At 39.4% G+C, this 23306-nt stretch overlaps 1 protein-coding gene across 4 annotated transcripts in view; it reads left to right on the top strand.

Annotated features, from left to right (window-relative positions):
• Positions 1-23306, top strand: part of TDRD7 (tudor domain containing 7) — a 63679-nt gene that overhangs the window by 17313 nt on the left and 23060 nt on the right. For all 4 annotated transcript variants that reach the window (XM_004372243.2, XM_004372242.1, XM_023727488.1 and 1 more), the window contains 4 exons: positions 2019-2092; positions 4412-4629; positions 15417-16003; positions 20255-20441. In XM_004372243.2, the coding sequence (XP_004372300.1) occupies positions 2019-2092; positions 4412-4629; positions 15417-16003; positions 20255-20441 (1066 nt within the window). The remainder of the gene's footprint in view (positions 1-2018; positions 2093-4411; positions 4630-15416; positions 16004-20254; positions 20442-23306) is intronic.

Genomic DNA, 23306 nt, shown 5'->3' with positions numbered 1-23306 from the left:
CTGGGCTGATAGAGAATCCAGGGGCCATGCTCTCTGGGGTTCCTCCAGTCTCAGTCAGACCATTAAGTCTGGTCTTTTTACTAGAATTTGAGTTCTGTACCCCACCTTTCTCCTGCTCCATCAGGGACTCTCTGTTGTGTTCCCTGTTCCGGCTATCATTGGTGGTAGCCAGGCACCATCTAGTTCTTCTGGTCTCAGGCTGATGAAGTCTGTTTTAAGTGGCCCTTTCCATCTCTTGGGCTAATACTTTCCTTGTGTCTTTTGTGTTCTTCATTCTTCTGTGCTCCAGGTGGTTGGGACCAACTGATGCATCTTAGATGGCCGCTTGCAAGCTTTTAAGACCCCAGACACCACTCACCAAAGTAGGATGCAGAACATTTTCTTAATAAGCTTTGTTAGGCCAGTTGACCTGGAGGGACATGTCACTCTTGTTTATGATTTATTATTACTGTCTGGCACACTGCTTGACATGTAGTAAGTTCTTAAATATTTGTGGGATAAGAGTGTGTCTCTAATAAATGGTATATGTTTAGATTTGTTTTTTGGACCAGTCTAAGTCTTTGTCTTTTAAGAGGTGAGTTTAAATCTTTTATATTTATTGTTATGAAATTATTTGTATCTCTATCATCTTATTTTATTATGTCTGGTTTTCATGCATCTCTACAGTTTCCTTGAATATCTGTCTTTTGCTATGTGGGCTGTTTTCTTTGCTCTCTATTAGACCTACCAATGCTTGAACCATAGCAGTCCCTTCCGTAGTCTCTCTGTATCTTCACTTTTTGCTCATATCCCTCTGCCTTCCACTAGAGCTCTTGATGCTGACTCAAATCCAAGGGAAGGTTCCAGTTTACATTTTTAGGGCTGATACAGGGGAAAGGAGTGCTGTCTTCCTACCAGTTCTGTAAAGGTAGGAGTTGGATATGTTTTGGGCATCTTCTGTTATTACCTAAATGCATTTATCCACAAATACGATGCTCTTACAATTGCATAGTATCATATATGAAATAAGCTTTATTGGTGGTCTGGAATCTAATCATTTCTTTTAGAATTAAAATGTTGTGAGGAAATGTGCTTCATTTGAAAGAATTGATCTAATTTTTAGAGTATTCCATACTATTCAAAAATTGGGAAAATGTGTACTGTGTCATAATCACCCACTCTAATCTTATGCCCACTTCTGGACAAGATACAGTGATTGATTCATTCATGCTATTCATTCTTACAACATTCACTTTCCGTTTTGTGTACCAAGCACTGCCCTAGCTACTGGGAATGCAAGTAATTAAAACACTTAAGAGTCTAGTGAGGAAGACATATATGAACACAAATGATTCCTTTTTTTGTGGTTTATTTACTTGTCCTTATATTTAGAAAAATCTTCCTCATGCAAATATCTGATATAATCTGTATAAAAACTGTTTTGGTGAGGGTACAAAATAGGGATCTATGTTTCTTCTTTTCCAAATGGTTATTTGAGCAATCACTTCCTTCTCTGGTTTAAATGCCACTTTTATCGTGAGCTAAGATATAATGTAAATTGAGTGTCTCTAAGCTTTCTACTGTTTTCCTCATCTGTTCAACTATTTTAAATATTGTAACTTTATAGTGCATTTCAATGTCTGGTGATGCAAGTCATTCCTTTTTTTTTTTTTAAGTTATCTTCCGAAATATTCTTTATTTTCAGTTTATTCTTTGCATGGTTTTCTTTATTTTGTTTTGCTAGTCCCTTAAAGATGATTAATTGGAATTCTAATGTCCAAGTTCTGAACGAAGTTTTTAAGTAATAACTTTAAAGACCTAGTTTAAATTTGGTTTTAACTAAAGGGAATATGAACATTCACTGGGTAAATATGAAGCATGAATGATGATGCCAGGTTTCATTTTTGCTGAGTTTGAAATATTTTAATGACTTGTTTTGCTGTTCAATGCCAGAGACTTTAAATTCAAAGCACGGTGTTTAAAACTTGGTGTAGACTTTGCTATTTGAATTTTTATTTTATTTATTTTTTGCACCTTAGGTTTAGTCCAAAGGCATCTCTTCCGCCAGCTTTTCAGATGCATCTGTCAAGAACCTGTAGTAAGGAAATGAGCGGTAAGTTTTCCAAACATTATCTTCATGATACATATTGGCGTCTGGAACCTCAGAGCCCCAAGGAGAATATCGGATGATGGCCTTTTCCATCTGGTCTCACCTTCTCTTGTTCTGAATGTATCTCTCCTCCCATCTTTCCCAATTTTTTAGTCATGAATTGAAGTGATCTAAAGAGAAAATAATACCTCCAAGGAGATCACTCTTATTCTGACTTGAGGCCTGTCTCACAACAGACCTCTGTTTCGCTTCCACAGTGACCTGCAGAGAGATACTGTGACCTTCCTTAGCCTGGCACACATCAATTAGAGGCCTCACTTAAAGGAAGCCCCCTGCTCTGGATTTAAAATATGTAAATATAGGACTTAAATTCAAGAACTTAAAATCCTCTACTGTTTAAAAGCTGTCACCTTAAACTGAGTGCAGTGACCACTAAGCATCTAAGCATAAATATAAATGACTACTCAGGTTGTAAAATCCCAAAAGGCTCTCAGGTAAGGAAACAATAGGACACATAATAAAGTCAAGGAATCTGATGATTAGAAATACTCTCACTCATCTCCTCCTCCCACCCATGTGTGAATCCCCCGCTCATAGACCCACCCTGAGGAACACTGTTTTCAGATCCAGTACTTATACTTCAGGAAATTTAAATGTGATTTTAAATGAAATGCTGCTTTAAGTGTGATTCTTACCAAGTTGAAATTATTATTTTGTACCAGAACATATCTCTTGTATGATTTTTGCTTATATGAATTACTTTTACATATGTATAGTCTGAAACATGACTCGTCAGTAAAGTCAGTATTATGAAAATTAGTTAACAATATGATTTTTGTTTATATGAATTACTTTTGCAGATGTATTGCCTGAAACCCTTTTAGAGGATTAAATTCCTATAAGCTTTTCCTGCAGAACCAAGCAGATTTGTTTTAGGACAGTTATGAATCACCTGGCAGACATGATATGCACGTGTCCACGCAACCTCTCCTTCATGCTGGCAGGCTAGATTACTTCCCTGATTTGTTTAACAAAAGATACAGCAGCTTAGCTGACTCTGGTGGCCCCACTGAACAGCCACATTTACAAAGCCTCCAACTCCCCGTCAGCTGCTGACTCTGTCTCAGTAATGGAGGGTCTGCCCGTTCTGAGAGACTCATCTTTTCCCTCTCCCCAGTCCCTTTATGTCATTGTTTGGGAAGAACTTAAATAAATTAGCTATGCCCTTAAATAGGAAATATTTATGGACAGCCAGGACCCTTCTTTCTCTGAGTCAAACTCACTCTCACCAAAGCCCCAGGTTCTCCTACCCTGCAGTGGGAAAAGCAGTGTCAGCGTCTGGACATCCTGGAGGATAGTTTAGCCTTTGGCATCCTCACATCCCCCAAGGCCAACAGCCCCAGACTAGCCTGTATGCCTCCACCAGCCAATTAAAAAGTAAAATAAAATAAAAATTATTAAATCCTAGCAAAAATACTATCCAATTAAAATAATGTATTTTACTTGTAGGTGGTAACATTTAATATATTCTGATCTATAGCTCAGTGAAATTTAGAATAGGTTTAGAATGAATTTCATAGTTTTTAAAATACCAGAGCTGTCAGCTATAGTGAACACTCAAATTTCTTTATTCTCAGCATGTTAATTCAGCCATTAAATAGAAAGTAAACATGGGTAAGAGGACTAACCAGAACTTTATAAATATTCATTTATGAATATTGTTAACAATTATCTGTGGGGTCCAAACATTTTATTTATCTTTATACACTGAGGCTAGGAGGATTATTGTAGGTGGAGCAATTTTTGGACTTCTGTGTATTGCTAAATTATTCTGTTAAAGGGGAAAATTGATTCTCTCTTAAAGCCTGGACCATTTTTTATCTTCTACGAAATGTTCTTCAGTCTTACTATTAAGACATTATTCTTATGCTTTGCGGAATATAGCTTATATTCAGCGTTGCATATATCCCAACATTGTCTAAAAATTAACTTAGTTGCACTTAGAAAATGGTTGGTTAAATAAACTTCATTATTCTTTTTGTAGCAAGTCATCCTGATGTTTAAACTATGAAGCACCCATGCAAAATAAAGGGGCTAGGTTCTCTCTGTGGGTGTCTGTTGACCCTGCTAGTTATTTCAGAGTTAAAACTTAGAATGAGGTTTTTCTGGAGCTCCTTTGCCTAACCCTGATCCCTTCTAAGTCCCTTGACCCACACAAGCCTGTAATATAGCAGAGCCTAAAGACAGGTAAAGTACTAGGTGATGGGGATAATCTAAAATGTTAAGTATTTTTGTTAATTCTATGATTTTTTTAATTTAAAGATAATTTAAATCAGACTGTTGAAAAACCAAATGTCACGCCTCCTGCCTCTAACACTTATAAAATGGATGAGGTTCAAAATCGCATAAAGGAAATACTAAACAAGCATAACAATGGCATTTGGATATCTAAGCTTCCACATTTTTACAAAGAGTTATATAAAGAAGAACTTAATCAAGAAATTTTACAGCAGTTTGAACACTGGCCTCATATTTGCACGGTATGTTTTCCTTATTCTTCCCTCCTCATCTTTCCTCCCTGCCCCCCTTGCATTATTAGCCATATCAGCTTTTATCAAGGGAGCACAAAGCACTTTACATATATTGTCTCATTAAGCTTTATCTCTAAGATTGACAAATACTGGTTCTTATTTATAGGAGAAGTATGTCAATGTTGAGGGCCCTGTGTGTTATAATTGCTTTTGTAATTTATTTTATTTTACATTATTTTTAAAATGCATTTAATATATGATAGTATGTATACCATTTTGTGTTTAATACTACTAATAGACAGTGATAGCTTTTCTATTTTAATAACTTGAACTTGCTGGTAATAAGAACATTTTTTACTAACTTCAAATTTTATATACTTCTTGTTGATCATTTTAAAAGACTTTAAGTTGAACAAATATTAATTAAGCTATTCTTAGCTAATTCTTTATAGACTACCTTATTTTTATTTAAAAAATTACTATAGGGTTCAGATTTTAAATTTTTACAAACTACCTTTGGAAAAAAATTAAGAAATGAGTTGATTTATCAATTTCCATACCTATTTATACTTCCAAAAACCAAAACCCGTTGCCATCAAGTCGATTCTGACTCACAGCGACCCGTATGATAGAACAGAATCGTCCAGTAGGGTATCCAAAGAGCAGCTGGTGGGTTTGAACTGCCAACCTTTTGGTTAGCAGCCATAGCTCTTAACCACTGTGCCACCAGGGCTCCTATTCCTACTTAGGAGTCTATTATAATAAGATGATAGATCAGAATAGTTTATTAAAAATCTTAGTTTGGCTAAAGATAGACGACTAGATTCTTAAACCAAAACAGCTCACGTTTAGATGTTTCTTTTTTAATCTTCTGTTGTGTATTAGGTGAAAGTTTACAGAGCAAGTTAGTTTTCCATTCAATAGTTTATACATAAAGTGTTTCATGACATTGGTTTCATTCCCCACGATGTGTCAGCACTCTCCCCATTTCCGTCCTAGGTTCCCTGTTTCCTTTCTTCCTGAGTTTCTACCCCTTCCTGCCTTTTCATCTTTGCTTTTGGGCAAATGTTACCCTTTTGATCTTCAGTAATTGATTGTTCTAAAGAGCACATTCCTCTTGGGTATTATTGTTTATTTTTATGGGTCTGTCTATGTTTTGGCTGTAAGGTGTTTTCTGGGAATAGCTTCAGTTCCAGTTCAGAAGGGTGTCTTTGGACCGTAGCCTTGGGGGTTCCTCTGGTTTCTGTCAGACCAGTAAGTCTGGTCTTTTTGTGAATTTGATTTTTTGTTCTATAATTTTTCTCCTGCTCTGTCTGGGACACTCTACTGTGATCCCAGTCAGAGCAGTCGGTAGTGGTAGCCGGGCACCATGTAGTTCTTCTGGTCTCAGGGTCGTGTAGGCTGTGGTTCATGTGGTCCATTAGTCCTTTGAACTGATTGCTCCCTTGAGTTTTTGGTTTTCTTTACTCTCCTTTGCGCTGGATGGTAAGAGACCAATAGTTGTATCTGAGATGGCTGCTTGCAAGCTTTTAAGACCCTAGATGCTACTCATCAAAGTAGGATGCAGAACTTTGTCTTTATAAACTGTTGTGCCAATTGGCATAGATGTCCCCCAAGTCTATGGTCCTTTGCCCTTGAGCCTAGGAACTTCATCCTGTAATGTGTTTGGTTATTTCTAAGAAGTTGTCCTGACTGTGGCCCTTGTGTGCTCTATTGTCTATATTAATATATAAGCAGCATCTACAGTTATGTATGTAGAAATATCCACCACGAAACCTGTATCTGCAGGTAGGTGTGTTCCCTTACACCTTCCCACACTTCTTGGCATACCTATCTACCTATGTATCCATTTGTGCATTAGTGTTTGTTAATACTATTGTTGCAGGATTGTTTTTGCTTAAATGTTTCTTAATGTCTTATTTACATAGACTGTAATCAACAATGTAACTGTTTTAAGTGGTAACATTAGTAGCTACTTGGTGCTTGTGACCTTGTAGAGTTAAATACGCATGAAGATTATGTATGTTTTGATAGAAAGATTTTATTTCTTTTTTAAATTTAAATATATATTTTGGCTCCCAAGTCTATTAGGTAAAGTATAGACTGCTCCCTCTTTATAAGCAGCTGGCTAAAAGACAGCTTGTATTTTTTTTTTAACTTTTTTTTTTTTATTGTACTTTAGATGAAGGTTTACAGAACAAATAGTTTCTTATTAAACAGTTAGTACACATATTGTTTTATGACAATGGTTAACAACCCCATGACATGTCAGCACTGTCCCTTCTCAACTTTGGGTTCCCTAATACCGGCTTTTAACAGCCTGTCAGTATAATCTGCTTTAGAACAGTTATACCAGGGTATTTTCCCTTTTATCTGACTTCTTGCTTTTCACCTTGCTGAAAAGCAGAAACACTGATAGCACACCCAGGGCTGATACTATTACAAGTAATGCCAGACAGTCTCAAACACAATGCATGAAATTTAGGATAAGAAGAAACTTGGTAGTGGCTTGTCATGTAATTGGAGAAGAAATCCAAGTGTAGTGTTGTATTTCTTCTTCTTTTGAAAGTGCTTTTCTCCCTAATCAAATAAAACATTTTATATAAAAAATATTGAAAAATAAAGTTGTAAAAAACTAAAAATCACTCATAGTCCTACCACCCAGAGATAGCCACTTGCAGGGATTTCCATTTGAAGATCAGAATGGGCAGCATCAATTTCAGGGACCAAACAGCAGCTCTGAAATTCTCCCTCCATGAAGGTTCTAATCAGCTATATGCTACTAGCCACTTCACTAGGATGTTGGATGACATTTTGATACAGACAGAAGAACACTTTGACTCTGTCGTTCTTAATCTTTTAGATCTCTCAGACAACAAAAACATGTTTTTGAGCCAGACAGGCCTAGATACATTCAGCTGAGAAGAATTATTGCCAGTAACCTCTAAGACCTGGCACTGAAGCACGGGGAGGCAGCTGCAAGGCAGCAGGAGGCACACCAGGCCTTAACTATGTTGTTGTTAGGTGCTGTTGAGTTGGTTCCAACTCATAGCAACCTCATGTATAACAGAGGAAAACATTGCCTGGTCCTCTGCCATCCTCATAGTGGTTATGCTTGAGCCCATTGTTGCAGCCACTGTGTCAGTCCATCTCATTGAGGGTCTTCCTCTTCTTCACTGTCTACTTTACCCAGCATGATGTCCTTCTCCAGGGACTGGTCCCTCCTGATAACATGTCCAAAGTATGTGAGATGAAGTCTCGCCATCCTCTCTTCTAAGGAGCATTCTGGCTGTACTTCTTCCAAGACAGATTTGTTTGTTCTTCTGGTAGGGCACAGTATATTCAGTATTCTTCACCAACACCATAATTCAAAGGCATCAATTCGTCTTCAGTCTTCCTTATTAATTGTCCAGCTTTCGCATGCATATGAGGCTATCAAAAATACCGTGGCTTGGGTCAGGTGCACCTGTCTTTGCTTTTTAGCACTTCAAAACGGGGATCTTTGGCAGCATGTTTGCCTAACGCAATACACTGTTTGATTTCTTGACTGCTGCTCCCATGGGCATTGATTGTGGATCCAAGTAAAATGAAATCCTTGACAACTTCAGTCTTTTCTCTGCGTATCATGATGTTGCTTATTGTTCCAGTTGTGAGGATTTATGTTTTCTTTATGTTGAGGTGTAATCCATACTGAACTCCTGTTTGGAACTTACTGTGCTGGTCATGTTTAGAGGTTTGTCAAAGTTAAGCACATTGTTAAGTAATTGACCCTGATTGCATCTCAGGCACAGATGGGAATGTAAGCTTTGGGACTGGGAGTGGGGGACACTAAATCAACATTGAGGTATGCCATAGTTCTACTTCCTTGATTGGAAAGAAAAGGATTATAAAGCTGAAGAGCCCCTCTTATCCTCATTCGGGTTAGAAGAAGCCCTGTGGACAGGTGGGGAATGGAGCTTGTGAGAGTTATTTTAGATAATTAACACTGAATATCTTTTCATGTGTTTGGTGGCCACTTGAATGTCCTCTTTGATGAAATATCTATTCAAGTCTTTTGCCCATTTTATGATTGAATTATTTGTCTGTTATGTTGTCGACATTTTATATATTTTTTGGTTATTAGATCCTTATCAGACATACTGTTTTTGAAGATATTCGCCCAGTCAGTAGCTTGTCTTTTCACTTTTTTAGTAAAGTCTTTTGATGAACAAAAGTTTTTAATTTTTAGGAGGTCCCATTTGTTTATTTTGTCTTTTGCTGTTTGTGCTTTTGTTATTAGATAATCCATTGTTAAAAGCTAGACCTGACAGTGTTGCCCCTGCATTTTCTTCTAAGTATTTTATGGTTTTAGATCACACATTTAGGTTCTAAATCTATTTTGAATTGTTTTTGTGTTGATGTGAGGCATGGATCTTGTTTTATTTTTCTGCGTGTGGAAATCCAGTTTTCCCAACACCATTTATCGAAGAGAGTCTTCTTTCCCCACTGAATGGACTTAGCACCCTTGTCAAAAATCAGTTGACCATAGATGTGTGGCTTTATTTCTGAACTGTCAATTCTTTTCCATTGGTCTGTGTGTCTATCCTTATACCAGTGCCAGGTTATTTTGATTACTGTGGCTGTATATGTTTTAAAACCAAGAAGTGTGAGTCCTCCTACTTTGTTCTTCTCTCTCAACATTGCTTTAGCTATTCGAGGCTTCTTGTCATTCCACATAAAGTTGAGGATTGTTTTTTCTATTTCTGTAAAGAAGGCTGTTGGAATTTTGATGAGGATTGCGTTGAATCTATAGATCACTTTGGGTAGTATTGACATCTTAACAATATTAAGTCTTTAATATTTAATTCCAGGAATACGGAACATCTTCCATTTATTTAAATCTTCTTTAATGTCTTTCAGCGGTGTTTTATAATTTTCATTGTATAAGTCCTTCACATCTCTGGTTAGATTTATTCCTAGGTATTTTATTCTTTTAGATGATATTATAAATGGAATTGTTTCCCTAATTTCTGTTTCAGATTTCTCATTGCTGGTGTCAAGGAATACAATTGATTTTTGTTGGTTGACCTTGTACCATGCAACTTTTTGCTAAATTACTCTATTAGCTATGGAAGTTTTCTTGTGGGCTCTTTGGAGTTTTCTATATATAGGATCATTTCATCTGTGAGGAAACCCTGGTGACGTAATGGTTAAGAGCTGTGGCTGTTAACCAAAAGGCTGGCAGTTCAAATCCACCAGGCACCCCTTGAAACCCTATGTGGCAGTTCTACTCTGTCCTATAGGGTCGCTATGAGTCGGAATCGACTCCATGACAATGGGTTTTTTGGTTTTATCATCTGTGAATTGAGATAATTTTACTTATTCTTACACAATCTGGATACCTTTTATTTCTTTTTCTTGTCTTATTGCTCTGGCTAGAATGTCTAATACAATATCGAATGCAAATCAAAACCCCAATGAGATACCATTTCACTCTTACTAGAATGGCTAAGACCTAAAAAACAGAAAATTACAAATGTTGGCGAGGATGTAGGGAAATTGGAACCCTTATCCATTACTGGTGGGAATGCAAAATGGTGCAGCCGTTGTGGAAAGCAATGTGGCAGTTCCTCAAAAAACTAAAAATAAAACTACTGCATGGCCCAGCAATCCCATTCCTAGGTATATACCCAAAAGACTTGAAAGCAGAGACTCAAACAGAGACTTGTACACCAGCATTCATTGCAGCACTATTCACAATAGCCAAAAAGTGGAAACAACCTAAATGCCTATCAACAGATGAATGGGTAAACAAAATGGAATACTACTCAGCCAGTAGAGGAAGCGAAGTCTTGATACATGTTACAATATGGATGGAGCTGGAAAACATTATGCTGAGAGAAATAAGTCAATCCCAAAGGGCAAATATTGTATGACCTCACTTATATAAAAAGACAAGAAAAGTTTTATTAGTGGTTACCAGGGGCAAGAGGGAGAGGGGAAAGGGGATGTCTTAAGCTGGTTCTCTAGAGAAACAAAATAAGTGAAGCATATATATGTATACATATATATATATATAGAGAGAGAGTTATCTCAAGAAAATGGCTCATGTGGTTGTAGAAGCTGGCAAGTCCCAAGTCTGCAGGTCAGGCATCCAGCTGAAGGCTTCTCCCAACTCACATAGCTGCAGGGGCTGACAAATCCAAGTTCAGCAGGTCAGACAGCAGGCCACTGGCTTTGGACTTCGGAGACTGACAAATCCAAGATTGGCAGGTAAGATAGCAGGCTGCTGGCTCAAGTCCCAAGAACTGGAGGTCAGATGATGACGAGCCAGATGCAAGAACCAGAGCAAGCAAGCAAGCTTTGCCAGAATGTCCATATATATATTGGATGCAGGCCACACCCTGAGGAAACTCCCCTTACAATTGATTGGCTGGTCATATCAGATCACATCATGGAGGATGACTACGTCGTTACATAACTGCCAAACCACTGAGAATCATGGCCCAGCCAAGTTGACACACAGCTGTAACTATCACAGTGGGGGTTAATAGTGATGGAAAAATCACACTGATTATGGGTAGGGTTGCACAGCCAATTATTGTAATTGATATCAATAAGTTGTACACCTGTAAAAAGTTGAATTGGCAAAAGTTGTGTGATATATTTACAACAATGACAAAAAAAAATAACAGCTGCTGAGACTGCTTATGTACAACCAAAAACCTCATGGGATTTGGTTCCTCACTTTGGAGGTTTAGGGTCATGCTTTCATGGGACATCCCAGTTAATTGGCCTAATAACATCTTTAGTGCTTCTATTCTACCGCATAGTTTGCTGCATAGTGCCTGGGGTCTTAAAAGCTTGTCAGCGGCTATCCAAAGCATGACAGTTGGTGTTTTTTCACCCTGGAGCAACAGAAGAAGAAGGAGAGTCAGGAATAGGAGGACGATATGGAATGTTTGGCTGATTGCCTCCAGGAACACCTGCCTCCTTTGCCATGAGACCAGAAGAACTGGATGGTGCCCATTACTGAACGTTCTGATCAAAGATACTATAGAATAATCCTGATCTAAAGGGAGAAAATGCAAACAGAATTTCAAGTTCTCATGGCCTCCAGACTTTCTGGAGTCATGGAGGCTGGATGAACCCCTGAAACTATTGCCCTGAGATAATCTTTAAAACTTAAACCAACCAATAGTTTAACTAACCTAGTAGAAAGTATCTGCCTTGAAAATTACATTCTTTTAAGAACTATCTATATGGAATGAAAGTGACAACAGCAACTTAAAAAATTAGATAAGAACCTTAAAGGGCAGTGAGTTTATGTTAATGGGAAAGGAACAACTCAGAAAAGGAGGGCGAGAATAGTTGCACAATTGGAATAATGTAATCAGTATATCTGAATTGTACATGTAGAAACCCTTGAATTGGTGTATATTCAGCTGTGTATATTCTCAACAACAACAAAATAAAAATAAATAAAAGAGGAAGAAACAAAAAAAAGACTGAATATCCTCTCCTGAAATTAGCCTCTACAATCTGCTTCAGGGAAGGTGTCATAAAGGTCATAAAGGTTGAGAAGAGGTTGGTAGGTGAAAACTGAAGGTTTTTTTTTTTTTTTTAATTGAACTTTAGATGAAGGTTTACAGAACAAACTAGCTTCTCATTAAACAGTTAGTACATACATTGTTTTATGGCATTGGTTAACAACCCCATGACATGTCAGTACACTCCCTTCTTGACCTTGGGATCCCTATTACCAGCTTTCCTGCCCCCTCCTGCCTTCTAGTCCTTGCCCCTGGGCTAGCGTGCCCCTTGAGTCTCATTTTGTCTATGGGCCTGTCTAATCTTTGGCTAAAAGGTGAACCTCTGGAGTGACTTCATTGCTGGGCTAAAAGGGTATCCAGGGGCCATACTCTAGGGGTTTCTCTGATCTCTGTGAGGCTGGTAAGTCTGGGTTTTTTTTTTTTTTTCTGAGTTAGAATTTTGTTCTACATTTTTCTCAAGATCTGTCCGCGACCCTCTATTGTGATCCCTGTCAGAGCATTCAGTGGTGGTAGCCGGGCACCATCTAGTTGTACTGGACTCAGTCTGGTGGAGGCTATGGTAGTCGTGGTCTATTAGTCCCTTGGACTGATCTTTCCCTTGTGTCTTTAGTTTACTTAATTTTCACTTGCTCCTGAGGGGGTGAGACCAGTGGAGTATCTTAGATGGCCACTTACAGGCTTTTAAGACCCCAGATGCTACTCACCAAAGTAGAATGTGGAACATTTTCTTTTTAAACTATGTTATGCCAATTGAGCTGGATGTTCCCTGAGACCATGGTCCCCACAGCCCTCAGCCCAGCAGTTCAGTCCCTAAGGGAGTTTGGATTTGTCCATGGAGCTTCCATGACCTTACCCTGAACAAGTTTTGCTGGCTTCTCCAGTATTGTGTACTGTCTTACCCTTCACCATAGTTACCACTTACCTATTGTCTAGTGTTTTTCCCTCCCCACCCCTCCCCTCCCCTCCCTCATAACCATCAAAGATTATTTCTTTTTGTTTGTAAACTTTTTCATGAGTTTTTATAGTAGTGGTCTCATACAATATTTGACCTTTTGTGATTGACTTATTTCAGTCAGCATAATGCCGTCCAGATTCATCCATGTTGTGAGATGCTTTGCAGATTCGTCATTGTTCTTTATCGTTGTGTATTGTATGTATGTACCATAGTTTGTTTATCCTGAAGAAGAGTTTTAAGATGGGCCCTGCAGGCTTGTCAGGCTTTGGGTATGGAGGACTGCCATATCTAATCTAAAATTTCATTAATGTGGAGTCTATATGACAAGTGAATCATCACATAGAATTCTATTTTCTTTTTCCATTTACTCCCAAAATATGTTTCTAAAACCTTTTCTGAACACCCAATCCGTATTTTGAATCTTATCAAAGTGTCTTAAAGCACAGTGAGGATTGGCATTTTATGGTTCCAGATTTTAAAACACAGGTCTCTAGAGAAGTGAATTAATCATCGAGAGCAGAATGAGATGCATTACAAATATTTGTGTCCTTGTGGCTTAAAATTAGGGAAGTAATTTGGGAAAATCATTTAATATGTCCTTTAGAGTGTCATAAGGTGCTGGCAGCAATATGTCACTAATGATAAGGAATGCCTACAGCTGCCACACACAGACTCGATTACATACATCTGCTTTCATTGATGCTTTGGGTTTTTCAAGCATGGAATTTTTCCCCGGTTCTCTTCAGTACTCAAGCACACATTGGCAGAAGAATATGAGGAGGAAAACCAAATTTAACCTTTTACATACAGATATAAATATATTAACAACCATTCATCTCCTATGTATCATCCAGAATACATAGTTAGACTAAAAGATTAGTCTATTTTTATATCAAATTAACCATGTCTTTTTTTTACTTGTTAAAACTCTTCCCTGGGAATAAGATAAAACCTTCTTTCCTATGCATACATATTTATGTTCTCTCTTCCTAAACATTATATGGAGAGTGAAATAAATGAAGTTAGTGTACTTTACTAATAAGCCTCCTACCCAGTGTACTTTAGTATTCAGTTCTTCTGGGTAAGTGGCTTCTTGTTAGCCTGTATTATTACCCTAGTGTCTGGAATAGCCTCCTAGGTATTAGTATTGCAATTAAGAAATTGCTAAATAGGATCTGACACAACAGGAACATTTCAGAAGGCTGTGAATATTTTTTCAGTCTAGTGGTCTAGTACAGGATCAGAAAATTTCTTCTGTAAATGGCCAGGCAGTAAATGTGTTAGGCTTTGTGAGCCAAGAGCAGTGAGACCACCACACACAGTCTCTGTAGCAACAACTCAACTCTGCCATTGTAGCACAAAAGCAGCCATAGACAATACATAAATGAATGAGCAAGGCTGTGTTCCAGTAAAACTTTATTTATGGATACTGAATTTGATGTAATTTTCACATGTCACAAAATATTATTTTCCTATTGATTTTTTTTTCCCAACCATTTAAAAGTACAAAAAAATCATTCTTAGCTCTTGGGCCGTGCAGAAACAGGTGGTGAGCTGATTGTTTTGTGAGCCGTAGTTGGCTGACCTCTGATCTAGTACTAGAAGGGCTTAGAACCTGGGAGAAATGGTGACATCAGTTTTTCTTTATATAAAGAGATGCCATCAAACCATACCTCCTCAGGAATGCTATGCAAATACAGATCAGATGATATACAAATGCCAGGTGTTTTGTGCTCTTGTTCATTGAAGAGGCAACACTTTCAGCTAACCTTATGCTGTGGTTGTAAAAATACGTACCTTAACTCTGGAGCTTTTTTCCTTAAATTATGGAAAGCTAAGGGAGTAGCAGGAAGAAAAAAGAGATGACACTCTAGTTGTCTAAACATTTCCTTGTTTTCTTCTCATTGGTTTATTCCTTACCATTTTGATACCTTTTTACTTTGTAGTCAGTTTTGTAATCTGTTGCTTTGGACGTGGCAGAGAGAATTAAATGAAATGCGCAGTTTACCGGGCAGAAGCACTCATGATTTCCTAAGGTTATTGAAGGTTAGATGCCTTACAAGTGAAATTAATACTATTTTATTACCCTGCTTATTTCTGAAGTGTGGCTCATGATGTTATTTCCAAGTGAAGGCAACACATTAAAGTCTTAGTAATTGAGAATAGTAAAATTGAAAATAGTAAAATCTACACTTTTTCATTCTCTTGATTAATTTGAAAACAGTGTTGCTCTCAAATTTGAAATGCATTAATGTGTTTTCAGGTTGCCATTGAAATATCTGTCATTTGCCTACTTTATTTAAAAATTTTAGGTGGAAAAACCATGCAGCGGTGGTCAAGATTTACTTCTTTATCCACCTAAGAGAACGCAGCTTTCAAGAAGTGAACTGGACAATGAAAAAGTGCCTCCATCCCAGCTACCTGCTCCAAAACAACTGCCAACATTAAAAGGGTGTCCAGCAGTTACGCCAGAAGACTTTAAAGAGAAAGTTGCAGAGCTGCTGGAGAAATACTCAAATGGTCTTTGGGCCAGTGCACTTCCGAAAGCATTTGAGGACATGTACAAAGTGAAATTCCCTAAGGATGCCTTAAAAAATCTTGCCTCACTTTCTGATGTATGCACCGTAGACTACATTTCTGCAAATCCCCAGAAGGCCATTCTCTATGCTAAACTGCCAGTGCCCACTGATAAAATCCTCAGTGACACTGTGCAAGCACAGGGTGATTATGATATCAAGTCTATGATTGAACAAGAATATTTGCAGATAGAAGAAAACCTTGCTGAAAGTGCTGATAGCTTTATAGAGTATGTAACAGTTCCTCCTTTAATCATTCCAACCGAGGCATCCCCATCTGTATTGGTGGTTGAACTGAACAACACAAATGAAGTGGTTATCAGGCAAGTTCTATTTTCTAATTCTTTAGGATTCTAGTGTACTCTTGTCACTTCACTGTTGTTCACATGGTTACTGGGGGCTGAAGAAAGAAAAATATGTCCTCAGTTCTATACAGTTAGTTATAGTAATGTGTAATATCGATTCTTAATATTTGCTCAGTGTTCAAAATGTGCAACTATTCTTGTGAGAAAAGTGTTCATTAACATTTTTGAAAATTGGAATGATGATATGGTCTGAACTTGAGAAACATCTGTGTCAAAGCATGATGATAACGGTATATATCAGAAGCAATACCTGGTTCATAGAAGAGCAAGTCCCCCACACGCTAGGTAATATTATTTAACCTGGACTGTGTAGCATTTCCTAAAAGTTGGAATAGCGAAACACTGCCTTTCTAGTCTATACATCAGATTAGCCCCTGGACTCAAAGACACTCTGGTTACTTGAGCCTTTCAGTATCATTGCCTGGGAGGAGGAGTTCATTGCTTAAGTGGCTAATGATAACTGGAATTAACTAAAGACAGTTCAGCTCTAGGCCCTTAATGTGGGCTTTTAGAGAAAATATGAAATACATCTAAAGACCATCATTTGCGGTTGCCAACTCAGGAAAAAGAATGGGAACTTGTGTAGCTGCGACTCTGGAGGTACCAGCCCAGGGTGTGGCTGTGACTGAACAGAACAAAAAAAGGCTAAAGCAGAACAGAGTCCAGGTTCCTTCAACCAAAATATTCCTATTATTTGGGCTATCACCCCTCCAGAGACTCATAGCTGCGATGAGAAGGCCCAAAAAAAGACCACAAAAAATACTCAAAGGCCTTCAGTGAAAGGATAGATTAAAAATATTAACACTTTTCCATTTGAGTGGACAACAGAGTGAACATAGTATCTTGGGATGCTAGAACTAGAAGAACCTGCAGAAGCTTTAGAGAGAGGTGTTGTTTTATATGGGAGTAGTAAATGTGTAAAACTTTTCTTCTGTGATGTGATATGGCCTGAAGATATAGCTAGGTGGCTGAGGGTTAGGGGTCCCATTTTGGTTCACTAATATATTGAAGTAAAGGAAGGATGTTGAGGGGCACGTTACTAACTTTTACCATTTGACACTATAAAGAAAACTTAAATCAACCTCCTTGGCAGGATTCTTCGGTATCTATTACCAGTATTCCTTGATGCTATTGTCAGACACCAAGCACTAGGCTGGATTGGTCATGAGATTTCTGATATTCTTACCAAGGGCTGACAGGAATCTGGATCAGTTCTAGCACTTCAGTGGCAGTTCCAATTTATTCCAGGGTAATAAGATCCCAAAACCTATTGAACTGCACCATAGGGTTTCCAAGGCTGTAATCTTTATGGAAAGGAGCCCTGGTGGTAGCACAGTGGTTAAAGCGATCGACTGCTAACCGAAAGGTCGATGGTTTGAAACTACCAGTGGCTTCGAGGAGAAAGATGTGGCAGTCTTCTTCAGTAGAAATTTACAGCCTTGGAGACCCTATGGGGTCGCTATGAGTCGGAATCAACCTGACGGCAGTGGTTTTTTTTTTTTTAAATCTTTACGGAAGCAGACTACCACATCTTTCTCCCACGGAGCAGCTGGTGGATTCAAACCACAAACCTTTTGATTAGCAGCTGAGTGCTTAACCACTGTTCCACCAGGGCTCAGTAAGTTCTGGAATCCTCAGATATTTAGGTTCCTTTTTCCAATGTGAATTTGAATCCCAAGTCAGCACTCTACACGTTCAGCAGGGTGGTTGGCAACCAGTGTGTGTGACGGGCAATGCCTGCCATTAGATTGGCCCCAAGTGGCTTTTCTTTCAAAGACTTGGCAAATCCCCTCCAGGCTGAGCCCTGTTCTGTTTCTACATCTTCACCCAGGCGGACACTAGGCTCTGGAAGCTGTGCTATGGCTGCAGCATGAAGGACCCAGAGAGTTGTTGTGGTAGAACTGTATCTTCCAGGTTCAGTCTTGGCTGAGGAAGCAATACCGGAACAGACCTGAATTTTTAAAATGTGGGTGAACTGGAACAGGAAAAATCATGCATCGAAGCCCTGCTACAAACTTAATCTCCCTCATAGAAAACAAGGGCAGTGTATGAGTTGCATAGCAACCAGATCTCTTGCCAGTTGGATTTTGAGCAAAGTCGGAAATAGTGGTGCCTCACTCAAAGATAGCAATGCCCCGCTCAAAGATGGCTGCCAACCACACTGCTTTGAATGTGTGTCACTCTCCACAGTCCTGCCAATAATCCAGTCTCATGCATTAGGTGCCTGAAAGGGCTCATTATGTCTCTTCTGAGTCTCCCATTCCAGGGCTTAGACCCATAATTTTTCCCATTCTGGTTATCGTTCTGAATCACCCAAATTGTGAAAATTTGGGTCTGTTCCAGTTTCACTTCATTGGACATGACAGAACCAGTTTGAAACCATGGGCAGAACCCTCATGTCAAGCATTACGGGAATCTGTTGTCTCTAGTCTCAGAACTTAACTGTGTAAAACTTTGGTTAATGGCATTCCTAAATTAGCCTACACATTCTTTGCCTCCTTGCTCAGATAGTTTGGGGACAATGTATGACCTCATTCTTGCCACTCCCTACTATCATGCCAACTGTAGCATTCTCCTGCCTACTCCCACCCAAGCCGTATAACCATCCTTCTCTACTTGTTGCTGCAGAGAGCAGAAGCTGCCTGCCAGTCCCAGGCTGCTCCTCACCACCTTCCTCCTCCCTGGTACGAGCCTGTGCTAGGCAGACTGCCAACTAGCGGCTGCCGCCCAGCCTCCGCCAGCTGAGCTCCCATGGCTGCAGCAGCGCTCATGAGGGAATGCGTAGCGAGCCTGTGGGACTCTGGGTCCCAGGAGATGGACACTTGGGCAGAGCTGCAGGTCCTAGGAGACTTCAGAGCCAGGAGTACAGCTGCATTCCAAGAAGTGCCTTAACATTTGTGAGGCTCAGTACATTTAAATGATAGCGTATGACAGCCTCTACGGCTGTTTCTGGAGTGAATAATGTGAGTGTAATATTTGGTTTTAAAATAGCCATTGCCTCCAAAGAGGCCTCCTTTCCCTTTTGTGAAGGACTTTTTAAAGCTGTTTTTTTCTAGTAACAAGTAGAATAGGTTGGCTGTGGCATCTTCTGCCCTGCTGGTAGTTACCAAGAATGCATGAAAATACTCTTAAACAAATAGTTTCTTAAAGCTGTATAGGACCACTTGGAGCCTTGAGTAGAAAGCAGAACCATGCAAAGAACAATGTTGTTGTGCCTCCCTTCCTCCATCTCCCTGTGCAGGTGATGCCCGTGCTGTTATAGCACAGGCTTCTAGCTAAAGAGCCTTCATCCTACGGCCGAGGCAGCTCCTGTTATGGGTCCCCAACTTGACTGGCCCAGCTTTACATCCTGGAAGGAGGCCCTTGATGGAATTGCCTCTGAGGACTAAAGGGCAAGAAAACAGCAGTTTATTGTGGCAGAAAGGGAAATAGTATGTTTTGATAGCATGAGCCAGGACAGGGTGACTGCAGTTGTCAACAGTAGAAAGTTATAGAAGGGGATGGGGCAAATCTGAAAAAAACACTTCTTGGAAAGCATCTGCAATTTTAGAGGCATTTGGCTAGAATATGAATTATGTCTTTTAAGGGTATCAGAGCTCAACATTTTGCTATAATTTGTTCTAATTTGTACAGTAAGTTGGAAGAGTTGCCACATGGTTGATTTAGTGTGTTTTAGTTTTGTTTTTCTCTAGTAAAATTTCATTACTTTTCAAATCGTGAGACTTGTTCAGACCCAGCTTTAGGGCAAAACTATTTACTGGATTCTCTTCTCAGTAATCTGTAAGAATTTTCAGCAGCCTTAGCCAAAATTCTTAGTTTGAGCCTTGCCAGTCTGGCCTCCGTTGATGCCTCCTTTTTCCATCATATCTTCCTCTCTTCTGTTTCCTTGAGTCCTTTCTCAGCCTAGTTCTCCCTGGAGATTGTCATGATGACTGCTCTGTTACGCCCTCTAGTTCTCTGGTCACTGTCGAACGTTTGCTCTGTTGTGCGGTGTGGTGGACCTCGGTCGTGTTTTCATGATCTCCACATTACTCTTTATTTTTCAAGATATAAATGTTTACTGAATACATGTTCTCCCTGTTGATACAAGCAAGTCTGAGGCTGGAGCCAAAGATGGCAGTAGAGAAAACAGAGTAACATCAATGAACCCCTATAGTTTTCCTCCTTCTGGGTTCCTTCATTTGTGTTCTCTTCCCTTAACCAATGTAGGTATGTGGGAAAAGATTATTCTGCTGCTCAAGAATTAATGGAAGATGAGATGAAGGAATACTACAGTAAGAACCCTAAGGTTGCACCAGTCCAGGCTGTGCACGTTGGGCATTTGCTGGCAGTAAATGCTGAGGAGGACGCTTGGTTACGGGCACAGATCATCTCAGCAGATGACAACAAAATAAAGGCAAGCACTGCTTACCTTGTCATAGCATAAGCAAAGCAAAGACTATACAATTTTTTAGATGTAAATGTTGCTTTTAATATTGTATCTTTTTAAACTGTATTTAATTTTCTCTGGAAGTAGAAAAGATAATAGCTGTATAAGATTATCCCTGTCAGGTTTTAAGTCATTGATGGTCATATTATCTCAGAGTTTTAGAAAAAAAAATTTTTTTTTTCTCTCCGTGGGAGTCTCCTTAACCCATGATCTAATCAGGGTAAGGCATTTCTTCTCATTCCTGAGGGATAAATAGTAAATATTGCTCAGAGCTCTGTGGGCTTCTCATCAAGGTTCGTACTATGGAGTGAGGGAAGCAATACATATCAGAGGAGAAGACATTCTTTTCTCTCCTGCAGCCAGCTGAGGAGAAACCTGAATAGGACTTGGGTCTCTCTCCAAGAGCTGCTGCTGAGTGTTGCACTCTGAGTCCTCCTCGAAATGTCAGAGGGCTTTTTCACCCTTCTATCCCATCAGCGGGCTCTAAGACTTCCATACTTGACCACATCCCTGGGGGTCAGCCTCTGCGCTTTTGCCTCTTCTTTCTCTCAGTGCAGCTAATGAGAACCTGAATCTCTTGCCCACAAGGCACAGTCTCCCTGAGATCATTGGTGCCTTAGCGCTTTGGAGCTTCCCAGATAACACACAGAGGAGGTTCACATTAGCTCTGTCTATTCTTTTTAATGTGTCACTTCTTCCTTTCTTGGTGAAAGCTGTGTGTTTATTTGGAATTTTCATTTTTGAATCATGAGCCTGCCTCCTGAATCTTCCCTGTTTACTCCTTCATGCAGAGAGGCTGCTACATGGAGAATTTTTCAGGGGAAGGTGTCTTGATGAAGATGTCTGCCCTTCTCCAAAGGAAAACGTGCTGCAAGAGTTTGGCTCATTTCCATCCCTCTTGATGGAAAAGACACTGTATAGGAGGAGCGTGTCCCTCATTGCCCAGTTTTAGTCCCTTCTCACTTATACAGAAGACTCTCAGTCTGTAAGGGGAAACATGTCTCGGGGTTTTCTCTAGATTTTGCCAGCAGGGAAATCCACTTCTGTTTCTGTAAGACAAAACCTTATTCTATTCTGTGTGCCTGTGTAAGCCCGTAGCCAAAATAACTAATCCTTGAGCCCAGGCCAAACTTACCTGTTACCATCCACTGAAACCCTTGCCTTCAAGCACAATTTGGGGAAGTCTAAAAAGGATACAGTGCTGCTGTTTCTTACCCAGTTTTTTCTGTAGGAGAGACCTTGACACCCCCGCCCCCCCACAAAGAAGTGAGCCCACACTAGCCACCCAGCTGCCCTTAGCCATTCACAAAGGAGTTTCAGAAATTCCTTGACCTAATGTACAGAGATATAACTTTTAAGCAATTTGACATGACTTTAAAAATCAACAACTTATAAAGTTTGGCAGTTTATGTATTTAAACTCTTGCCATATGACCCCTAAGTAGTTACCCAGGAGAAATGAAGACTGTCCACAAAAAGACTTGTACACATATATTTGTAGCAGCCTTATTATTAATAGCTCAAACTGGAAACAACCCAGATGTTCACCAACAGGTAAAAATATAAATAAATTATGGTTTCCCCATGTAATGGAATACTATTCAGGAAAAAAAAAGGGAATGAACTACAGATCTATGTAATCACATGGACAAATCTCACAGACTATGCTGAGTGAAAGAAGCTGACATTTAAGAACAGGCAAAAATTCATCTGTAGTAATAGAAATCAGATGAGTGGTTGTCTGGGACAGGAGCTGGAGGGGGGTTAATTACAGAGGGGCAAGAGGGAACTTTTTGGGTTGGTGGAAATGGTCTCTATCTTCATTTTTCACTATTTTAGGGCAGAGGACAAGACAGACAAGTTCTTGTTCTCAAGATGCTTGAATTCTACTGAGAAGAGACAAATAATAAATTAGTGACCAATAAATAGACAACTTAAGTACGAAAAAGGAAATAACCAGAGTGTTGTGATAGAAAATACCTTGAAGGAAGGAGTAGGCAGGGCAATGTCATCTCCTTTATATGTTTTAAACAGTCAGTCTGGTAGCTGTGTGGAGAATGGACGGTAGTATGGCTAAGAAGGAAAGTAAGAACAGTTAATTGGCTATTGCAATAGTCAGCTACCTGTAACCTAAATTAGGGTGACAGTGGTGGAGATGGAGCTGATGGGAGCAGATTCAGGATATATTTGGAGATAATGGGGCGGATTCAGGATATACATTGGACACGGGGGGTAAGCAAAAGAAGACTCAAAATGACTGTTGGATTTGGGCTTGAACAACTGGGTGTTGAAATTAGGAAGTTGAGGAGAAGAACAGATATAGGAGAGAATCACAAATTTAGTAGGACCTGTTAGATTTGAGAGTATCTGTTAGATTCCACGTGGATGAGTTCGGCGCTCAGGGAGAAGTCGGTACTGGAGATACATAAGGCTGGGAGGCTTCAGCATATAGGTGCTATTTGAAATCTTGGACTAGATAAGTTCATCTAGGGAAAAAATACAGATAAAGAAGAGGGCCCAGGATCAAGCCCTGAACACTTCAGCATTTATGTGGTGGGCATAAGAGGAGCAAAGAAGACTTACAAAAGTGGCCAAAGAAGAAAGAAAGCCAAGTGGGTGATGTCATGGAAGCCAGAAGAAGAAAATGTCTCACGTAGGAGGGAGCAGACAGCTTCTGAGAGTTGTGGGGTGGTTATTAGAAATTAAAAAGGTAGCTCGGTATCTTGTACGGTAGTAAGCTCGTAAGACAACAGTAGCTGTAGCAGTTCTTCTGGCCTTGATCTCGAAATAACCCATGAAGCTGACAGATTTCTCCCTTTATTTGGAGAAACCC

This window comes from Trichechus manatus, unplaced genomic scaffold (assembly GCF_000243295.1).
Source record: "Trichechus manatus latirostris isolate Lorelei unplaced genomic scaffold, TriManLat1.0 scaffold00016, whole genome shotgun sequence".
Lineage (NCBI taxonomy): Eukaryota > Metazoa > Chordata > Mammalia > Sirenia > Trichechidae > Trichechus > Trichechus manatus.
Note: the sequence above shows the minus strand (reverse complement) of the source record. Positions and strands in the feature narration are given on the sequence as shown.